The 19,249-nt window shown below is 45.4% G+C and overlaps 1 protein-coding gene across 5 annotated transcripts in view; it reads right to left on the reverse strand.

The window, feature by feature from the left end:
• The window catches only part of OSBPL10 (oxysterol binding protein like 10), a 726,220-nt gene that overhangs the window by 449,779 nt on the left and 257,192 nt on the right, over window positions 1-19,249 (reverse strand). For all 5 annotated transcript variants that reach the window (XM_063922285.1, XM_063922286.1, XM_063922288.1 and 2 more), the window contains exon 2: window positions 17,766-17,941. In XM_063922285.1, the coding sequence (XP_063778355.1) occupies window positions 17,766-17,941 (176 nt within the window). The remainder of the gene's footprint in view (window positions 1-17,765; window positions 17,942-19,249) is intronic.

Genomic DNA, 19,249 nt, shown 5'->3' on the forward strand with positions numbered 1-19,249 from the left:
ACGATCCCTCTGGAGCTAATGGTGTCCAGTAGCCTAAGAAGCAGGACCTATCTGCAGAGAGTAGGGCTGTTTCTCTCCCCTCAGTCCCACGATGCAGGGAGTCTGTTGCCAGCAGAGCTCCCTGAAAATAAAAAACCTAACAAAATACTTTCTTACAGCAAGCTCAGGAGAGCTCACTGAACAGCACCCAGCTCGTCCGGGCACAGATTCAAACTGAGGTCTGGAGGAGGGACATAGAGGGAGGAGCCAGAGCACACCAGAACCTAAATTCTTTCTTAAAGTGCCCATGTCTCCTGCGGAGCCCGTCTATTCCCCATGGTCCTTACGGAGTCCCCAGCATCCACTAGGACGTTAGAGAAAAATTAAACTCATTGAGGCACAGGAACAAACTGTGCTCTCAAAAACATCACAAATCCCTGAGAAGAGTTTAAGTGTGTCCATGGGTGCCATGTGTGAGCTTTCCAATACTGTAGTCGAAGAGGAATCTCTTTCCATTTGTACACCCTTTGCAAATGTGGGGATGAGCAGCACAAGTCAACATGCCCGACATAGATAGTAAGGATGCTACTGTCGAAGTGCACCAGGATGAGGAGTATATTTATTTTTGCTAATAAGGATGATGATGATGATGATGAGGGTGTTCTTTACGCAAATCAGGCCATCAGTGAAACCAGTTTTTGCCCATGATATAAATAAGCCATTGTCATGCCAGGGCAAAAGCTAAAAAAATCCACCTCTTATGTGTGGAATTATTTCTACCCAAATCAGTACAACAACTGTAAAGCCATCTGTACCCTTTGTAAAGCCATAGTAAGTAGAGGTAGGGATCATCACCATCTAGGAAACTTCTCCCTGTTACGTCACTTGCAGCGCCTTCATGAAAAGTTTTTGACAAATTCATAAACTTTGGCTACAACAATAACAACAACAACAACAACAACAACCAGTCCAGCGTCACTAGCTCCCTGTTAGATCCAAGTGCCTGCAATTTGAACCACCAACACCTTCACCGACAAGGGAGGTCATTCAGACCCGTTCGCACGCAGTGGTTCTTCGCTGCGGTGCGAACGGGTCAGAACTGCGGCTGCGGGACACCCGCATTGCGCACACTCGTCGTTGGGGCAACGATGCCAGGACCGAAGAAAGTTTGGGTAAGTAGGTCTGACCCTGGTCTTGTTTTACACAAAACTTTTTTAGCATAGCAGGGCTGCACAAGCGATTACAGCCTTGCTATGCTAAAATACACTACCCCATAGGCGGCGGCTAGTTGATCGCACGAACAGCAAAAAGTTGCTAAGTGCGATCAACTCGGAATGACCACCAATATCCTCAATCACGAAGTAGCCCTGCATCCAATTTCATAAGCATGACTAACTCCTCTCCTATCTGGGCTTCCTCAGAAGGATCCTTGAGTGCCACGCCTTCTGTTGCTGCTGTTAAGTCATCTGCATCACAGAAGGGGACAAAAAAGACTATTAGTAGTAGTTTAACAAAACAATTGACTGTTAAACAATCCTTTGCAAGGGGGAGCAAGTATGACAGGAGTCACCCAGTTGCACAGCGGATTACTGATGCCAGAACACCTACACTGGTATTAAATGTGAAGATACCGGGTTCCAAATCACTCTGGCATGGTGGTAGATAAAAAAAAACAACAGTGGTTTATTGAACAGAATGGGTTATAAACAACTCAGCACACCTCTGTAATCCAATTCCACATGACAGTTCCCACCACAAACTCCTGACAGAACATTACTTCTTAGTCAAGGAGCACAGAATCTCTTCCAGTAACACAGAGTCCCAGATAAATCCAATATAATAGGTCCCACAGCAGATCCCTGGCAGAACATTACTTCTTAGCCTAGGGTCAAAGAATTTCTCTCCAGCTCCCTGGGTAGCTCTACTAATACCTCCAGCAGCTTCATATTGCAGGGGTGTGTGTGACCTCTGTGTCTTAGGATCTTACAGCATTGGAATACAATACATATTCTAATCAAGGTGATTACATCAGCCAGAGAGCCACCATGTCTGGTCAGCTCACTTATGGACAGTAGGGAGTAAACAAAAAGGGACTATGGTACCTTATATGACTCAACCTTTGAGTGTCCACTGTGGTGTATGAAAACAATTGGAAACTATAGGTCTAATATAAATACATTATCTAAAGGGTAACAGATAACATAACACAATTGCATATATTAACAATATTAAGGTTGATTTAAAGACAGTATTGGGTGAGCATCAATGGACATGTTATGGAGCATGAACAAACAGACGAATTGAATGTATACATATATATACTGGTATAAAAAGTACATATTTGACATGGGAAATGAGGCATAGCTATATTAATTGTCACAGACCTCTCATTTCCTCACAGATGTGCGTCCAGTATTCACCATTAATGTACTTGGTTTTAGACAGTTAATTGAGGTCCTGTGTCCCCGCTATCAAAACCCATCTAGATTCCACTTCACTAGAAAAGTAATTCCTAGTACTGTATGTACAAGGACGTTATGACGTCTTTGCATTAGGTGCTGTTTGAAGCATTGCTGACTGTCTTGTGTAGATGACAAACATTTTCATAATTATTAAACTGCCACCCTGTCTGCCACTGCAGTGCCATTCTGTTTATTAGATGTGCCATGTTGGAAGTTTAAATGCCACATTTTGTGTTGCCCACTGCTGTCGCTTAGCTTAGTCATCCAGCTACCTCAGTGCAACTTTTTGGTTTAAACTGGATGAAAACAATATTGTGAGCTGTGAGGTGGTCAAAATTGACTGGAAATGAGTGGAAATTAATGTTATTGAGGTTACTAATACAAAAGTATGGAACAAAAACACAGCTCCAAAACCAGAACCCACAAGGCGCGTTTTTGGCAAAACCAAATACAGATCCAAAACACGGAGATACAGATACAGAACCAAAACCTATGACAGGGGCCGGCACACATCTCTAGTATAAACTGAACTATATAACTTGTCATAAATGTTGATTTAAAAAAAAAAAAGTCCTTCGTACTTTTAAGTTACATGGCAATACTGTAAAATGACCTGAGCCATTTACTTTATAAGTAAATTATTCATGTTGTTGTTGTTTGACTTAAGTTGCCTCTCAGTGTCCAATGGAAAAGACATACAATATACAAGCCGCTTCTTGTGACACCCCTAGATACACCCCATTGGTGGAGCCAGACGTTCTCCTTGTGTGGAGCTGCCTCTCCCCCCACCCATTCTTACTAAAAAAAAATAAAAAAAATAAAAAAAGTAGGTCACTCACATGGATTGCACATTAAAACCCACACTGACTTTGGCTGGTGTACTGTCTACAGCACTTCTGGTGCCCCAGGAAAAACAGTTTCAGCATGCAAAGGCTATGGCTAAAATAAAGCGGTTGGGCAGCCACGCATACTCTCAGGTACTTTTCACTTCGAGTGACAGCCGGCGGGACTGCATGGTGGGTAACGGGTCCTGCAATACCTTGCGGCATCAGGACCGTTACTACCATTAGGGTCCCAGCACTGTCACCTAACTACTTTCTTCCAGGCACTATAGGCGTAAGGAAGGTACCGCTCACCTGGCATCAATGTATACACATATGCAAGGAAGCAGCATACATTCAAAAGGGGATTGGTGCTCTTTATTTTCATCTTATTGATACTATGTTTCTTAAATCTTTTTTCGATGCTCTCTCATTGTCATAAGGAGAACTCAGAGGACCCCCTGCGCTGTTACATCAGGGTGCCCGAGAGTGATCTTTTCAAAAGCAGAAGCATTCTCTCTGTTTCCAACCCTTAGGTGCAGATGGGACACGCTCATTTACTGTATTAATGCATGTCACACAGTAAACAGAAGCCACCCCACTGCATCAATGATAAGAGTGCCTTTTGTTCCCCTTTTCTGCAATTTGTACCAGCTCATTCATATGCTCCTTACCTCTTTAAGCCATCTTTTTGCATACACGTATTAGAGGATATGTTAGATGTATACCGTTATACTGATTTCTGAATATCAATATGATGGTTACATATGAGGAGCAAGATTGATACATTTATTGCTACAGTGGGTTCTTGAGGCATACTAGATATTTCTGCCCGGACAACAAATTCAATCAGCAATAACCTGCCAATACCTGAGACGCGGATCAGGGTGTTATATATAGTGGACAGTTTTTACCAAGAAATTACCAATTCTACTAATAATAGGCTTTACCGGTACACTGCACTGAGAAAATTAATAGTATTTGCACTAAGACAATTACAGGATCAGTTTTTACTCATATTATGGAGATTTATATCCTAGATCTTGAATATTTATTAGAATATTTCGCTACTACCTCTCTAAGGGAACATATGATATGCAATCGATGGGGAGATTGTATGTGCTATGAAGTTTGGACACATACTAATCAACACTGTTATTGTTACTTATATTCTACGCCAGTAGCATCCATTACAACAGGCTGAAATTTATGGTAAATCTATCTATAGGGCTACCGCTTCTTGTTTCAGCCGACTATATCATCGTACAATTTGTCTCCTCTTGTTAGGGGACTGTCAATGCTTATTATTGCAGGAACTATTGTCAGGATCAATAACATTGACCCTGACCAGGTCACGTGTATCTCCCCACGGTGTGTTCATACCACGCGTAAATTTAGGCGTGTTTTTTGTTGTTTTTTGTGTGAATTCTGGTATTTATGTGTACATGTTCATGTCCTAGTCTTGGTTTGTGGCAACATTTTTTTAATGATAATCAATAAAAGTTATATTTTATGTAATATCTTTCAATGAGTGCCCCACAAAAAACGAGAGTCTCTTTTTCTTCTTTTTTGGTACACTATTGCTTACTCTCAGGGGTGCACCTCCACATGAGTTATTGTTATAGTACCCTTCAGTGAAGGACGTAATTTCAAACTATTGTGGTTTTTCCAATTCATTCAGCGGTATATTATATCTCACCACCAGTGCTCAAATTTCCCCCATCCCTTTCCTCCCCCCATATTAAAATCCATTTATACTTTATAAGTAAATTATTCATGTTGTTGTTTGACTTAAGTTGCCTCTCAGTGTCCAATGGAAAAGACATACAGTATACAAGCCGCTTCTTGTGACACCCCTAGATACACCCCATTGGTGGAGCAAGACGTTCTCCTTGTGTGGAGCTGCCTCTCCCCCCACCCATTCTTACTAAAAAAAAAAAAAAAAAAGTAGGTCACAAGAGGAAGCCTCACTCACATGGATTGCACATAAAAACCCACACTGACTTTGGCTGGTGTACTGTCTACAGCACTTCTGGTGCCCCAGGAAAAACCGTTTCAGCATGCAAAGGCTATGGCTAAAATAAAGCGGTTGGGCAGCTTGATTAAACAATAACATTTAATTTGAAGGCTCTATGGTACCAGGAATATGCTCAACCACCTCCATCAGCAAATGCAAAGGTCTCCTGCAAACATTGTTCCGCGTGCCTCTGAACCTTGGTGCAACTTTATGCACACTAGCACAAAGCACTCAGTGCGTACAGAGGGTTTTGTGCTGTTTCTCAGCGGTTTTGTGCTTTGGGTAGTCGATGAAGACATAGAAAAAGCAATTTAAACAATTACAGTGCATAAACTTTGTTGAAATGTTAAACTGAGTACGCATGGTAATCTACTTTATTATTGTGTCTTAAACTTGATAACATGTTCTTGTAGAAAAAGTACAATTTATATAGAGTTATTTTTATGCTATTGTATAATATAGTTCTGCCAGATGGAGAACAGTCTGTACCATCTAACCAGATGGAAGCATCTTTAAACAGTTTAGTTACTAATTATTAGGTACGCGTGGTGGTTGTATTTTCTATAGGAACATAATGCTTTAATAATAATGTTGCCTCTTTTAATAATTAATACGTATATTTTAATGGAAATCTGCCACTCTTTTGGTTATACAGTATCTGTTTTTTATTTTAAAAAAAATTGGCAGAATATGAATTAGATTGATAAAGTTGACAGTTTATAAGGATTTGATGGATCAAACATACTTTCATTTAAATATTTGGTAATGCTAATATTTGCAAATCCATGTTATTAATGTCTACTGCTGAATGGTAATCAAAGTAAAAATAAAAATGGTAATATCATAAGGCTAAAATATGACAGTAACTTTATGCATTCTATAACAAACAATAGTAATAATAACAACAATAATAATAATAATAATAATAATAATAATTCCCCCACAACCCCCCACATACATTTCTAGGACCTTGATCCAGATACTCTCTTGAACAAACATACCAAGCAGCGAGTTACAGTATAATTGTTGTATTTAGATGGGGTACTATAAAAAGGTTACATTTAAATAAATGGCTACAGAGATCCATCAAGCCAGAAGCAGTTTTTCATGGTAAACAGTCCAAAAATCACTATATTCTTTACTTCCACAAGAGAGAGAAGAGAAATAAGTGTGGATGGTGCAGGTGTGTAGACTCTGGCACAAGTCTACTGCATATGGTTAAATCACCATTTTCCCTGTGATTTGTGAAGCACCACCGCGGCTCTCCAGAGAGCTGAGAAGTAAACATGAGTGTAGGCTGTGCACCGTGAGCACCACATACCCATTATATATAAGTCACTGTTAGATAAAAAAGATGTGAGAGAGAAAAACACATGATTTTCAGTGTGCAACCTACTGTAATATTGTTCCGAACTAAACGGTTATATATCCTGAAGATCGTCAATGCAATATTGCTGTATGCAATATCATACAGCAAATCATCTGATGCTGCAGGAGGCGTCTGTAAGGAAAAGACGCCTCCTGCCAGCATCTTCCATCCTAGTGCTACGTCCGAAGATGCAGCATGGGATCATTATCGCGACCAGTGAGTCACAGCCCCCGGCCAGTCTGCTTAAGCCGAAGCTTAACAGGGTGTATTTCTCAGGGGTGGATGGTACATTGATGGAAATGTTTGAATTCTACTTCTACTCTCCCCTTCTCCAAAATGGCATTGTAAAATTCATAGGATTTTAAAGCCAGAAAATAGAGCTGGGATGGTAACACTCTCAATTCTGCTCTGTAATGTGGCCGGGGTGTAATAAGGGAGTAGTAACCAGGGCCGGCTCCAGGCCTACTAGCACCCTGAGCGAGAAAATTTAAAAGTGCCCCCCCCCCCCCCAACCCGGAAAAGTGGGCGTGGCCTCCTGAAAAAGTGGGCGTGGTCTCGCCCCCCAGCAGTGCCAGCTACACATGACATGCCCTCCAGCAGTGCCAGCTACACGTGACATGACTCCCAGCAGTGCCAGCTACACATGATAGTGTTCACTTTTTAGGGCAGGTTGCTGATCACAGGGAGGGCACATTTTTAAGTTAGGTGGGCAAAATGATGTACATATTGTAATGCTTGTTGTTCCCATTTCCACACAGCAAAGCATGGACAGTGCGCGCCGAAGGCGCGCAGCAAAAATTTAGGGGAGTTGCTTCGTGGGGAAGGTGCGTAGCCACATTATAGTGGCAATTCACATTACACCACACAGTAGTGCAGCTAATACACATTGCACCAGGTAGAACCTCCTATAAGAGCACGTTAGACACATTGCGCCAGGTAGAGCACTGAGACACACTGCCCAGCCACAGACGCCTAGCGGGAACACTACATGATATGCCCCCCAGCAGTGCCAGCTACACATGACATGCCCCCCAGCAGTGCCAGCTACACGTGACATGCCCCCCAGCAGTGCCAGCTACATAAATGGCCACACAGTTCCAGATGGATAAATGCCCCCACAGCGCAGATATGCCCCCACAGTGCCAGATACATTAATGCCCTCACAGTGCAAGATATGCCCCCACAGTGCAAGAAATGCCCCCACAGTGCCAGATACATAAATGCCCCCACAGTGCCAGATACATAAATGCCCCCACAGTGCCAGATACATAAATGCCCCCACAGTGCCAGATACATAAATGCCCCCACAGTGCCAGATACATAAATGCCCCCACAGTGCCAGATACATAAATGCCCCCACGGTGCCTGATACATAAATGCCCCCACGGTGCCTGATACATAAATGCCCCCACAGTGCCAGATACATAAATGCCCCCACAGTGCCTGATACATAAATGCCCCCACAGTGCCTGATACATAAATGCCCCCACAGTGCCTGATACATAAATGCCCCCACGGTGCCAGATATGTCCCCACAGTGCCAGATATGCCCCCACAGTGCCAGATATGCCCCCAACAGTGCCAGAAATGCCCCCCACAGTGCCAGAAATGCCCCCCACAGAGCCAGATATGCCCCCACGGTGCCAGAAATGCCCCCACAGAGCCAGATATGCCCCACAGAGCCAGATATGCCCCCACAGAAGAAATGCCCCCACAGAGCCAGAAATGCCCCCAGAGCCAGATAAATGCCCCCACAGTGCCAGATAAATGCCCCCACAGTGCAAGATAAATGCCCCCACAGTGCAAGATAAATGCCCCCACAGTGCAATATATGCCCCCACAGTGCCAGATATGCCCCCACAGTGCCAGAAATGCCCCCCACAGAGCCAGAAATGCCCCCAGTGTGCCAGAAATGCCCCCACAGTGCCAGAAATGCCCCCCACAGAGCCAAAAATGCCCCCAGTGTGCCAGAAATGCCCCCCACAGAGCCAAAAATGCCCCCAGTGTGCCAGAAATGCCCCCACAGTGCCAGATAAATGCCCCCACAGTGCGGATCCCCCCCCCCCCCAAATACCTGCGGCGCTGGGGAGGAGTACTGCTGTCCGCCTGTCCGAGTGCGGGAGTGCTGGCGGCCGGGCGGCCGGGCGAGTGAGACTGGGTCCGGGTGTGGGCGGGCGGCCACTTGTGTGCGCTATGCGCGTTGCGCGGCGCCGGCGTCTGACATTAGACACCGGCGCCGCGCAGCGCGCATAGCGCATACACGGGCAGGACGGGCCAATGCTGCACACACAGGGCCGGCTCCAGCATCGAATATAGCTGCGCCAGCGCGCAGCGCCCATTAAGGGTGGCGCCCTGCGCGGCCGCTCTATTCGATCATGCCTAGAGCCGGCCCTGGTAGTAACAGTAGGAATTCTGTGTGGAATACTTAGGGCCAAATGAGGAATAAGCAAAGACATAACTACCATAATTATGCTTAATTATCATATTAGCAGGGGGGTCTGACAGCCGGAAAAAGGGTCATCTCTTCTGTTAAACTTCCATGTGTATGTGTGTTTTTTAATATTCTATGAAAGAGTTTTTAAATTTTGGTTCATCTGTAGTTCAAATAAATAAGCCTTCTGACCATTTAATTGTGATATGTTAACTGGGGAATAAAGTATGTAATCATTATGTCAACATTCAGAATGTTGACATGGTCATTATGTTTACACTGAGTGTCAACAATCACAATGTCAACAATATGTCAACACTAAAATGCCAACTTGGTCTGAATGTTGACATGGACAGAATGTCGGAATTGTTAGAATGTCGACATCCAGTATGTCAAAAGACGATTAAAGGGTTATGGTGAGGGGGCGTGGCCTGGACGGGCATGGAGTAGCACTTGCATTGTGCAGCTCTCCAGCCACTTAATCCTGTTTACCTATCCTGGGTCTAATGCTGGGGCCATCAGTATATGAATATCTCCTGCCCCCCCTGGAACGGGTTTGAGTCGGCTGCCGCTATTTCCTGAGGTCCTGGAGCCCTGGGTGCCAGGCGGGCCCTGATCTGTGCTGGGCCGACGTGCGGGACTGCTACCTCGCGCTTTCTTATACCCGGAAGTCGGGCATCTGCTACTCACCGCCGCCCGCTGTGGCCAGCCGAGTCCCTGGTGGACGGAAACGCGTGGCTTTCATCTGTCGCCCCGTCAGCCTCCTGTAGTGTCTCCTGTGTGGGGCTGCCTGACTTACCCTGCATTGCCGCGGACTCGCGCTGCCCGGGAAACCGGAAGTGCGGCTCCCGCTGTCCGCCGCCGCCCGCTGCAGCTGGCCGGGGCACTGCTAGACGTGTGGGACTACATCACCTGAACCCTCTATGTGGGTGAAGCCTGGAGGGAACACAACGTGGTCACCCTGAGTCTTGCTCTCTGCCTGCCTTAGCGGCCATTTTCCGGACCCCCCTGCTGATGTACGTCCTCATCTACATTGGGACACAGGTACATGGAGTGTAAGTTTACTGCTGCGGGGAGGATTACTGTTTGGAACCTCAACTGTGCCGGCTGGGTGGTCATCGGGTTGCGTATGCCCTTTCACTCCTCCTTCTGCTTCACTCCTTTTCCTCACTGACCCTGCCCTAATCATCTGTGGAGCGAGCTTCCCTGCTGTGCCTGGAGCTTTGGTGCCGGGGGACTGATCCTCTATGCCCCACGGCTTTGTTTGAGGGTTCTGGTCCCTGCTCCCCTGCTACATTAGGCGGACACTTTGTATTATAACTGGAGACTTTGGCCCTGCTGTCTATTTATACATATCTATATACTCTCTCGCACCCGCTGGCCTATCTGTAGGGTGTTGGTGCGGGCACCCCCCTCTGCCTGTATTTGCTTTGATATATCTTGCTGGCTGGAGAAGAGTGACACCGTGTTATCCAAAATGGTGAGGGGCCGCCAGACTGGCGCGGCAGCGGGAACGATGGATAAGTTTGTCCGTAACCCTGGTTCTCAGCAGCAGAGGGGAGAGTCTGTAAGATCTGAGGCATCGCCCCTATCTCCTGCGTATAGTTCCGCCTCTTCTGACCCTCCGGATGCCGCACTGCAGAGAGTATTGGATGCGGTGACTGCCAGCGAGGCGCGTCTGGCTGATAAAATCGGGCAAGTGCAGTCTGATCTCTCTATTATTCATCAGGACCTTCAGCGGGTGAGGGAGAGAGTGGGAGAGGCTGAGACCCGTATATTAAATGTTGAAGATTCTGTTGGCCCGCTGGGTCGTCGCAGTGATGCTTTGGAATCTCAGATGACAGATGTGCGCAAAAAGCTGACGGATATGGAGGGACGTCTGCGGCGCAATAACGTCCGATTCATTGGCCTGCCCGAGAAGGAAGAGGGCTCAGCTCCTGAAGAGTTTCTCGTAACATGGCTCCGGGAGGCCTTTGGATCTGAGGAATTTTCGCCTTACTTCACCGTTGAACGGGCTCATAGGGTTCCGATGTGCCCACTGCCTCCAGGGGCTCCACCCCGCACCTTCCGTGACCGTGATACAGTTTTGAGGCTGGCTCGTACCAAAGGCCCTTTAAAATGGAATGGGTCGCCCATATCGGTATTCCCGGATTTTGCGGTGGATGTACAAAAAGATAGGGCTCAATTCCTGCCTGTTAAGAGGAGGCTCCGTGAACTTCAGCTGCCATATGCCATACTCTTCCCATCTAGACTGCGGGTGGTGGCTGATGGGGAAACAAAGTTTTTCGCAACTCCTCGTGAGGCCATGGTGTGGCTGGACAGACGATTCCCGGCGAGGCGTGCCCTTGCGGATCCTTGAATTTCCGGCTTAGCTCTGGAGACAGACTTTCTCCTGTTTGTGTTTTCCTTGTTAATACTTCTGTCTGTTGTGCTTATATAAGTCATTTACTGCGGGGCGATAGGATGTGGGAGTGTTTGATTGTTGTCAAAGTTCACTTTGTCCCCCACTAGTCCGCTCCCGCGGCTTAGACAGGTTATATGATTATTCGCTTGCCTGCTCTGATGTCTCTGTTATGTTTTTGGTTTTTTTTTCTTGGGGGTGGGGGGGTATATATCTGGCTTGATATGTCTGGTTCTCTGATATCCGTGTATGTTTCACTTTGTGTATTGGATTGACCTAGGGGGTGGATATCTATGATTTCCCCTCAATTTTTTCGGGGGGGCGGTGGTTGGTGGCTGGAGGCTACCTCTTTTTTCTCCCGAGAGTCATTATATTCTTGGCCCCGATACGGAGTGTTTGCACTAGTTAATGGTGCTACGAAGTATTGTTTGTTTTTATTTCTAGGTTTTTGCGCTTAGTTTTGGGATCCAAGTATGCTGCATGTTGGGGGTGGTATACAGGGAGGGGGGTGGGGGAAGGTTTTGGGTTGTACTTATTTTTTGTGTGAAAGTTTATGTTGTGAATATATATGGTTTGTTGCTGTACTATTTAAGCAATGGTGTCCGGTAACTGAATCTATGCATGGCGGACTTGGCTGGCCGCGGGGTGCTGCACTTATTATACTTCTGACGTCCTATGGCTGGGCTTAAAGTGTTATCGTGGAATGTGAGATGGCTCAATGATAAAGTTAAGAGGTCCCTGGTACTCCGACAGATTAAACATTATGCCGCTGATATTGTCTGCCTTATGGAAACTCACTTGGTGGGTGGTAAGATTCTCTCTTTGAAAAGACCTTGGGTGGGATGGGCGTACCACTCCATGCACACTTCTGCCTCCCGTGGAGTTTCAGTCCTAATTAGGCGGACCGTCCCCTTTGTACTGGAGTCTATACAAACGGATCCCTGGGGGAGATATGTGTTTTTGAGATGTAGACTATTTTATGTCCCTGTCCTCCTTCTAGCTGTTTATGTGCCCCCTCCCTATTCTCCTGATGTTCTTAAGAAGGCTGCTGGGTTCATGGCCTCATCCCCCGGGATATCTGTTATTTGCCTTTGGGACTTCAATAATGTGCTAGATGCGGCGAAGGACAGGCTCTCTATATCTCCATCTGCTGCGTGTCCTGGGAAATCCACTTTTGCGAATGTGGTGTCGGGGTTTGGCCTGGTCGATCCTTGGAGACTGAGACACCCGTCTCTTAAACAATACTCCTGTTTCTCTCACTCTCATTCTTCGTTCTCCAGGATTGACCTGGCCCTCCTCTCGAGCGATATGGTTCCCTGGGTTGGTAGTATCAGATATGAGACTAGATGTATATCAGATCACTCCCCCTTGACCTTTACTTTAGACTTTAACTGCTCTAGGGGCCAAGCTGTATGGAAATTTAATCCATTTTGGCTCGTACACATGGGGGACGGCTCTGACTTGGTGGCTGCGTGGCAGGAATTCTTTGTACTGAACAGTGCCGAAACAGCTATCTCTAATTTATGGGATGCGTTTAAGGCCTTTCTGAGGGGTTCACTACGATATGCCGGCGGTCGGGCTCCCGGCGCCGGGAGCCCGACCGCTGGCTTACCGACAGTGTGGCGAGCGCAAATGAGCCCCTTGCGGGCTCGCTGCGCTCGCCGCGCTATGCGCGCCACACTATTTTATTCTCCCTCCAGGGGGGTTGTGGACCCCCACGAGGGAGAATAAGTGTCGGTATGCCGGCTGTCGGGATCCCGGCGCCGGTATACTGTGCGCCGGGATCCCGTCAGTCGGCATACAGAAGACCACCCTTTCTGAGGGGGAGTTTGATTAAACGGGTGTCTACTTTGAAGTCCTTTTATAGGCGACGGGAGGCTGAGCTGGGGGCCCAGAGTGTCACTGCAGAATTACAATACTTACAAGATTCCTTGAACAGTTCTAAGCTAGCCTGGTTATCAGCTCAGAGGGAGTGGAAAGACTACCTAATGGAAAAGACTCAGCATAGACTCCTTTTCTCCTCCCATACCTTTTACGCTACTGGTGATAGGCCGGGGACATACCTGGCCTCCCTGGCCCGGGGTGATAGACCTACTAGTGTTGTGGTTGAGATTGTGAACTCGAATGGTGTTCCCCTGACTCAGACTCCGTAAATGGCGGCTGAATTTGTATCCTACTATGGCCGCTTGTACGAATCCAAACTGGATTGTACTTCGTTGCAACTGAACGATTATTTAGACAGTGTTTGTTTCCCTACCTTATCCAGCGAGGCTTGTGACCTTCTGGAGGCACCCATTTCATCTGATGAAATTATGGCCACTGTTAAGGCCTCCCCTAGTGGTAAAGCCTCGGGTTTAGACGGCATACCCTCTGAGGTCTATAAGCAACACTTGGATTTTTTTGTCCCTCGTCTACTTGAGTTGTATGGTCAGATCTTTGCACAGGAGTCTCTGCCCCCGTCTATGGCGGAGGCAGTGATTGTGGTTCTCCCCAAGCCTGACAAGGATCTTAGGAAAGTTGAGTCCTATCGCCCTATATCCCTCCTACCCACTGATATTAAAATTTTGGCTAAGGTGCTGGCGGCAGATTGAATGCAGTTATTTCTCACATAATACACCCGGATCAGACGGGATTTATGCCCAATAAATCGACTTCCATTAACCTTAGACGTCTGTTCACACACCTACAAATCCCCCGTAAGGACCCCTCCTCCTCCGTAGTCGTTTCGTTGGAAGCCGCTAAGGCTTTTGATTCTGTGGAGTGGGATTATTTGTGGGAAGTTATGCGTAGATTTGGCATAGGCCCAAATTTTATTAAATATGTTCGATTGATGTATTCTTCTCCTTCGGCAAGGGTGGCGGTAAATGGTTTCGTATCTCACTCCTTTCCCCTATCTAGGGGTACACGACAGGATTGCCCATTGTCCCCTACTCTGTTTGCTATGGCCATTGAGCCCCTTGCATGCCTCCTGAGGGCGGACGTGGGGATCTCTGGCTTTAAGGTGGGTGCCCGTGAGGACAGGGTAGCCTTATATGCCGATGACGTTTTGTTGTTTGTGGATCGCTATGCTGAGTCTATGCCTAGGATTTTGGAAATTATTATTGGGTTCGGGCGATACTCTGGGCTCCTGATTAATTGGGAGAAGTCTTTTATTATCCCACTTCGGGGCGAAGTTCCTGCCTCCCCGTTAGTAGCTCTCCCATTGCGGTGGGTGGATTCCTTCAAATATCTGGGCATTTGGGTGTCTAATGATCCTCAGAAATTTTCCTCCCTAAATATTACTCCACAAATAACGTATCTCCGTAGCTGGGTGAAGGCCTGGGGGAAGTTACCTCTAACGGGTACGGGGAGGGTTAACATGGTAAAAATGGTCTTTCAGCCCACACTTCTATATGTTCTGCAGCACTCTCCCGTTTATATTCCGCAGAAGATTTTTAAACAAATAAATGGGTTGCTCTCCTCCCTGGTGTGGGCTAGTAAGCGGGCATGTTTGAGACTAGATACCCTGACCAGGTCACGGGAGTTGGGGGGCTTGGCTCTCCCCAACTTTCGTTTTTACTACTATGCGGCGCAGCTGACACACGTCTGGGAGTGGGTTCACGACCTCGATGCCCTGGCTTTGCACTCGCTGATGATGCACCATGACTACCCTGGTGGCTCCCCATTACAACTACTCCTTTGCGGTAGCGTCAAAATGTCCACATTGCCACTGATTAAACAATCCATCCTAATATGGAACTTGGTGCACTCTGTGATGCATGGTCACGGTGTTGATCCTGATACCCCACTGGATAATGCTTACAGGTTGCCGGAACTGTGTCAACTTCACGTCCGGGAAGTCTGGGGAAACTGCGGAGTGTATTCTTTAGGCTATTTATATAGTGATGGGACCCTTGACTCATTCCAACAACTTCAACAGGCGCATAATGTCCCCTCAGGGTTCTTCTTTCGATTCCTTCAGCTGAGACACGCTTTGCTGCCCAGTTTCCGAATGGCCCTCCGGTCCTCGTTGATTCCCCGGTCAAACTAATGTTGCGGACACTGGACTCGGAACACCTAGTTTCTAAGATATACTGTATGGTCGCATTCTCCAGATGCATCATACTGACCCTCTAACTTCTCTTCGGGGTAGGTGGGAGTCGGATGTGGGTATGTTATCAGATGATGCATGGAACACAGCTATGGGAGCCCATCGGATCTCCACCTCCTCTGTTAGATACCAACAAATACAATTATATATTCTGTATAGGGTGTATATGACCCCGGTGAGGTTAGCACATATAGGGGAGTCTCATAGCTCACGGTGCCCTAAGTGTGGAGCCATGGGCGCTGATTTCTGGCATGTGCTTTGGTTGTGCCCTAGCATATCTCTGTTCTGGACGGCTGTTATACGCACCATAATTGATACCGATATTCCCTCTTCTATATGTACGCCTGTGCTGTGTACATTGCTAATTGTGGACGAGGAGGCTTTAGATCCGCCCAGTAGGCGATATGTCATCAATTTATGTGCCCTGGCTAGGGTCTGCATAGCCCAGCTGTGGTTGGCTGGGGAGGCCCCGGCGCCTAAGGCTTGGATATCTCTGGTCAATGAAACTATTGCACACGAAAAATTTGTGTTCCTGGCTAGGAAGGTGGAGAGGAAATTGTTTACAATATGGGGCAGGTGGATGGACTCTAGATATTTTAAGGATAAATAAAGTCTAGATTTGTATCTCTTTCCTTATTGTACTCTGGGATGTTTTGGGGGTGGATACCCTCGCGGCCAGCCTTGCTGTGTTGTATTTCGATATACTGTGCTTACTCTGCTATGCTTCTGCTTATATTGGAAGTGACGTGTTTGGGTTGTGTTACTCCCAGACGCAGACGCTTTGCGACTGTGTGACTTATGAGACATTTTATTCGCTTGATGCACCATGTGCCTTATAAATGTACAGCTGTTTATGTGTATGTGTATTTTGTGTATGTTTGTAGTTTTAAGTTTGTTTTTTGTGTAAGTTGTTAATGCAAAATCAAAAAATCAAATAAAAATTATTGAATAAAAAAAAAAGGGTTATGGTGAGGGTTAGCTAGGGGTATGGTGAGGGTTAGATAGGGTTACGGTGAGGGTTAGCTAGGGGTATGGTGAGGGTTAGATTAGGGTTATGGTTAGATTAGGGTTATGGTGGGGGTTATATTAGGGTTATGGTGAGGGTTAGATTAGGGTTATGGGGAGGGTTAGATTAGGGTTATGGTTAGATTAGGGTTATGGTGGGGGTTATATTAGGGTTATGGTGAGAGTTAGATTAGGGTTATGGTGAGGGTTAGATTAGGGTTATGGGGAGGGTTAAATTAGGGTTATGATGAGGGTTAGATTAGGGTTATGGTAAGAGTTAGATAGGGTTATGGTGAGGGTTAGATAGGGTTACAGTGATGGTTAGATAGGGTTACGGTGATGGTTAGATTAGGGTTATGGTTAGATTAGGGTTATGGTGAGGGTTAGATTAAGATTATGGTGAGGGTTAGATTAGGGGTATGGTGAGGGTTAGATTAGGGGCTGTGTTAGGCTGCCACTAAGGGTTAGATGACAAGTCTATGCGAAATAGCATTGTCGATATGTCTTTATTCACAATGTCTACTTAATATACCACACCCATTGGTTAAGATACAACTATCAAACTGTTAGATCAAGCATATTTAATTTTAGGGAACATGAATTTTGTGAAAAATAAATTAGATATAAATAATTCTATCTCATATTACGATTTTTACTGATTGAAAACAAATCGTATAGTGAATACAGATAAACAATTAAAATAATCATATATAATGTCAGTAATCTCTCACTTTTAGTTCTCCAAAGCACAGAAACAGCAAGCATTCCTAAATGTTAACTCCCAGCAGTAAAGAAAGTGAATTTCATTATATTACAGAGAACAAGCTTTTCTTGGGTTGCTTAATAACTTTCTATCAGTCACTGTGACAGTGGGATCCCTTCCAAAAGGTAATGGAGATGAGAGAGGGAATACAGCTCTTTTCTCCATGAACAGATGACAGCCTGGGCCGTGCCAGGCAAAATTACATCTCCCCGGGGGTTTCCAGAAGATACACTGGCCGCACATCGACACCTAAATTCAACAAAATCCTGTAAGTAGTGACAAATGCACAAAATACATCATGACAGCCCAGCGAGACAGTAAAAATAGGCCAATGCGCAGAGCAGAAAAGAAAGTCAACCAAACTACAGTATTCCTGCATAGAAAACGAATCTAAAAATAAGAGTTTAGATATATTCCTTAACCTTACCTCTCAGTTTATACACTTCTCCATTGGCAGAATATACAACTATCATGTTGGGTGCCTCATCACTTAAAGAAATCACTGATCCAGCTAGAGACAAGAATCCTCTGGGTTTCTGATTTTTGCTTGCCTCTGTGACAAAATACTGTAAGATCCCAGAGTCAAAGTCCAATATAAAATATCTAGAAAAACCAAAACAAGAGAAGAGAAACAATATTATTTTACAAACTTTGAAGAATACTTAAAGGAATACTTATCAAAGTGATTCAGTGCTTTTAATTGCACCGAATTATTAGAAAAGTCAATGACTTAATGATCATCAGTGTAAATGCAATCACAATAAGGTAAAGAATGGAGCTACTTTAGCTCTAAGTCTTATTCCTCAAATATTTACACTGTTATAAATATTTTTTACATTACGCTAATAACACAAAATTGCCATTGTTCAGCTTAACACTAGAAATTAATTCATTTTTATACATTCGGTAAGCAATTATAGAGTACAAAGAAAAAAAACACCCCCTAAACAATACTGCACAATTAAATGGGTTTACACAGGCTGAAAACATTGTTGACCATATTACGTGACAAAGAAAACTCATTCACCGGCACTTGGAACCCATGGTTAAAGCATTTCAACTCGCCTCTACTGCTCTGTAATGCTTAATGACCCTTTAATATATTTCATGTCCCTCATCTCTCTATTTATAAACATTTACAAACTGCTTCTTTCTACAAACAAAAAAGTACAAATACTGGCCAACTGTTCTCCTACCCCCTCTCTCTAAGCCCTTCTACTATAATGAATACTTGCTTTAAATTTTCATTTATATTTGAGCGTAACCCCCCCCCCCCACCCCCCCCCACCAACCCCCAACTGTCCCACTTTTAGGAAATATAACCTGGGGCTACCAAAATATTATATATATGTGTCTTCTTAGGAAGCTTTTATTTACTGGAGGTCAGCTAAAAATAAAAATGCCCCCCTTACCATAGTACAATGTACTGTACGTTTTCCTTTGCAACATATTATTAATTTTTAACTTTGTAAAGTTTGTTTATTTTGTTGTGTTAGATTAACTTTGATAAGTCATGAGAAAACCACTAAATCATATCTTTAGTTACTATCATATTAGTAAGTAGGAGACTATCTTTCTGCATTTTGTGAATGTTCAGTCTGCAGTCGGTGTCTCTGCATTGAACAATGGGGGACATTCTGAGTTGATCGCTAGCAGATTTCGTTCGCTGCGCAACGATCAGGCAAAAAATCGTCACTTCTGCGCATGCGTATGTGGCGCAATGCGCGCGCGTCGTACTATTGCAATGAACAATGTAGTTTCACACAAGGTCTAGCGAAGCTTTTCAGTCGCACTGCTGGCCGTAGAGTGATTGACATGAAGTGGGGGCTTCTGGGTGTCAACTGACCGTTTTCAGGGAGTGTTCGGAAAAACGCAGGCGTGCCAGGAAAAATGCAGGCATGGCTGGGCGAA

The sequence above is a fragment of the Pseudophryne corroboree genome, chromosome 5 (assembly GCF_028390025.1).
Source record: "Pseudophryne corroboree isolate aPseCor3 chromosome 5, aPseCor3.hap2, whole genome shotgun sequence".
Classification (NCBI taxonomy): domain Eukaryota; kingdom Metazoa; phylum Chordata; class Amphibia; order Anura; family Myobatrachidae; genus Pseudophryne; species Pseudophryne corroboree.